Source organism: Trypanosoma theileri, assembly GCF_002087225.1.
Source record: "Trypanosoma theileri isolate Edinburgh chromosome Unknown TM35_Tth_10_V1, whole genome shotgun sequence".
Lineage (NCBI taxonomy): Eukaryota > Euglenozoa > Kinetoplastea > Trypanosomatida > Trypanosomatidae > Trypanosoma > Trypanosoma theileri.
Genome location: NW_021639852.1, coordinates 2058 through 4253, shown reverse-complemented (window position 1 = coordinate 4253; position 2196 = coordinate 2058). Strand labels below are relative to the sequence as shown.

The window sequence follows — 2196 nt, the reverse complement described above, 5'->3', positions numbered from 1 at the left end:
GTGCTGATGTATACGTGTGCTGCAGATGGTGACGTGCAGCGACAATGCATTGCTTTACCACCCAAGGAAGATGTCCAATCTGGTGGCAAACGTTCGCTCAACTCGTTTGTTAAGCTTCCCACAAATCCTGTATTGACAGAGAAGGATGTGCCTGGCCTTATTGGGCTGAACCACTTTCGTGACCCCACAAACTTCTGGGTGAACCCTGATAACACATCAGAGTGGCTGGTGGCTTTTGTAGCCAGTGTTAATAATTCAGCTGGTATACCTGAAGCGCAGGTTGTTGTTTTCGCTACCAGTGATCCCAATTTTCGTTCAGACTTCCGATTCTCACACGCCATTTGGGAAAATTTGTTTGAAGTAGACGACATGCTTGAACATCCAGATTTTTTCAAACTGGGAGACGAATACTACTTGAAGGTGTCAACAATGGTCGGTGGTCAGGACCACTGGGTATATGGTAACTACTCGAAGGATGATGAAGGTGAGACGGTCTACGAAGCGGACGATGATCACTCCCGGACATTCATCGACTATGGCAGATGGTATGCATCCAAGCAGAATTATGATCCCATTCTCAATCGCACTATTTTGTGGGGTTGGATCCCTGAAGAAGACGCGGAAGCTGCAATGAAGACTCGTGGGTGGTCTGGTGCAATAGACATGCCTCGTAACGTCGAGTACGATGCTACTGCCCAAAAGTTAAAAACCTACCCCATGCCGGAGCTCGCCAAGTTGCGTCTCTATACTACAACGAGTGATGTTGAAATCCGGGCGAATGAGGTAAAAGTGTATAACGCCAACGCCCCGCTGCACTATGAAATGGTTGTGGATTTTGAAATACCTGAGGGATTCACCAACAAACCAGCGGAGAACACAGACACCGTTCCATCCTTTGGTGTTCTCGTACGCTACAAGGATAGCAACACATACACTCGATTCGCTGTGACGATGCCTCCGACTGCAAATATGGGGGTGGGGTTTGATCAAAAAGGAAGGGTGTTGGACCGGTTCACGGTTTTGTTGCAAGCGACGTGCGCTGAGGTGTGCGAATTCGATCGTCGTTGTGTCGCATGGACGGCGGTAAATACAACAGAAGACTCGCCTCAGTACAGCTGTACACTTATGAGTACCTATGGTGACGTTGTTGCTGCCAATGAATCTGTCGTGACAGGTCGTGTGTGGGAACCCATTCTTCTTCTGGACCGAGGCAAATCCGGCACGACTGGATTCCACGAAACCTGGACCGGCCGAGCTCCTCTCGTTGGAAATGGCACAAGGGTACAGCTGCGAGTATTTGTGGATGACACCATCGTTCAGGTCTTCAAGGATGGTGGCCTGGAATCGCTGACGGGTCGTGTTTACGTTCCCAATGACCATTCTGGAGTTGCCCTCTTCTCCTACAATATAAACTCAAATGTCTCGGCCAGAGTCTCTTTCTACGAGATGGATACTGTACATGAATCAAATGCGGCACCAACTAAGGCACCAACCGAGGGTTCAAATTCAGGACCGACCGAAGCACCAACTACGGGTCCGTCCAAGGCACCGGATGCATCGTGGCATACAGCAGGATCACACCTTATTAAAGTAATGTTTTTGGCAGTTACCCTTCACACCGTATTGCCGCTGCTTCTTTTTTGAGGTGTAAATGAACAGGAAAAATAAATGAAATAAAAATATAACCGTAGAGAGTAAAATAAAGCATATGCACTTTATTTATTTTTATCTTTTAATTGATGTATAAGCGAACGGAAAATATGGGCATTGTAGAACGTGCGAAAAAAAAAAAGTGTGTGGTTGAGTGCACACCCTCTGTTTCTTATTTTTTCATAATGATTTGGGGAAAACCTTTCTAGGTACGTTGAGATGGGCGCCATCGTCAAAAAATATCCCATTTTCCCTTCCGTAAGGGAAATATAGTGAATATATATTTCTTTTTTTACTTTTATTTTTATGCTTATTTGGTCAATCAATGCAAGGACTTTTCAGCAATATTTTTAAATGGGGAGACTGTAGAAGAAAAAATGGAAAATGAATTTAATTGATAAAATATGTTATTTTTTTCCTCTTCCTTTGCTTAACAACGATGCCGCATTTCCCACTCTAAGAGCGTTTTGTTTGTTGTTGCCTTTATTCTTTTTTTTTCGTTTCTCTATTCTTTTTTCTCTCACCTACAAGTTGTCACAGAAAAGG

At 44.6% G+C, this 2196-nt stretch overlaps 1 protein-coding gene across 1 annotated transcript; it reads left to right on the top strand.

Moving 5' to 3' along the window:
• Positions 1–1644, top strand: TM35_000101000 (beta-fructofuranosidase-like protein; the record flags this gene model as incomplete). Its single annotated transcript, XM_029024591.1, has 1 exon — positions 1–1644. A coding segment is annotated over one exon (1644 nt), but the record flags the coding sequence as incomplete, so codon positions are not given.
• Between the last annotated feature and the right edge of the window lie 552 nt (positions 1645–2196).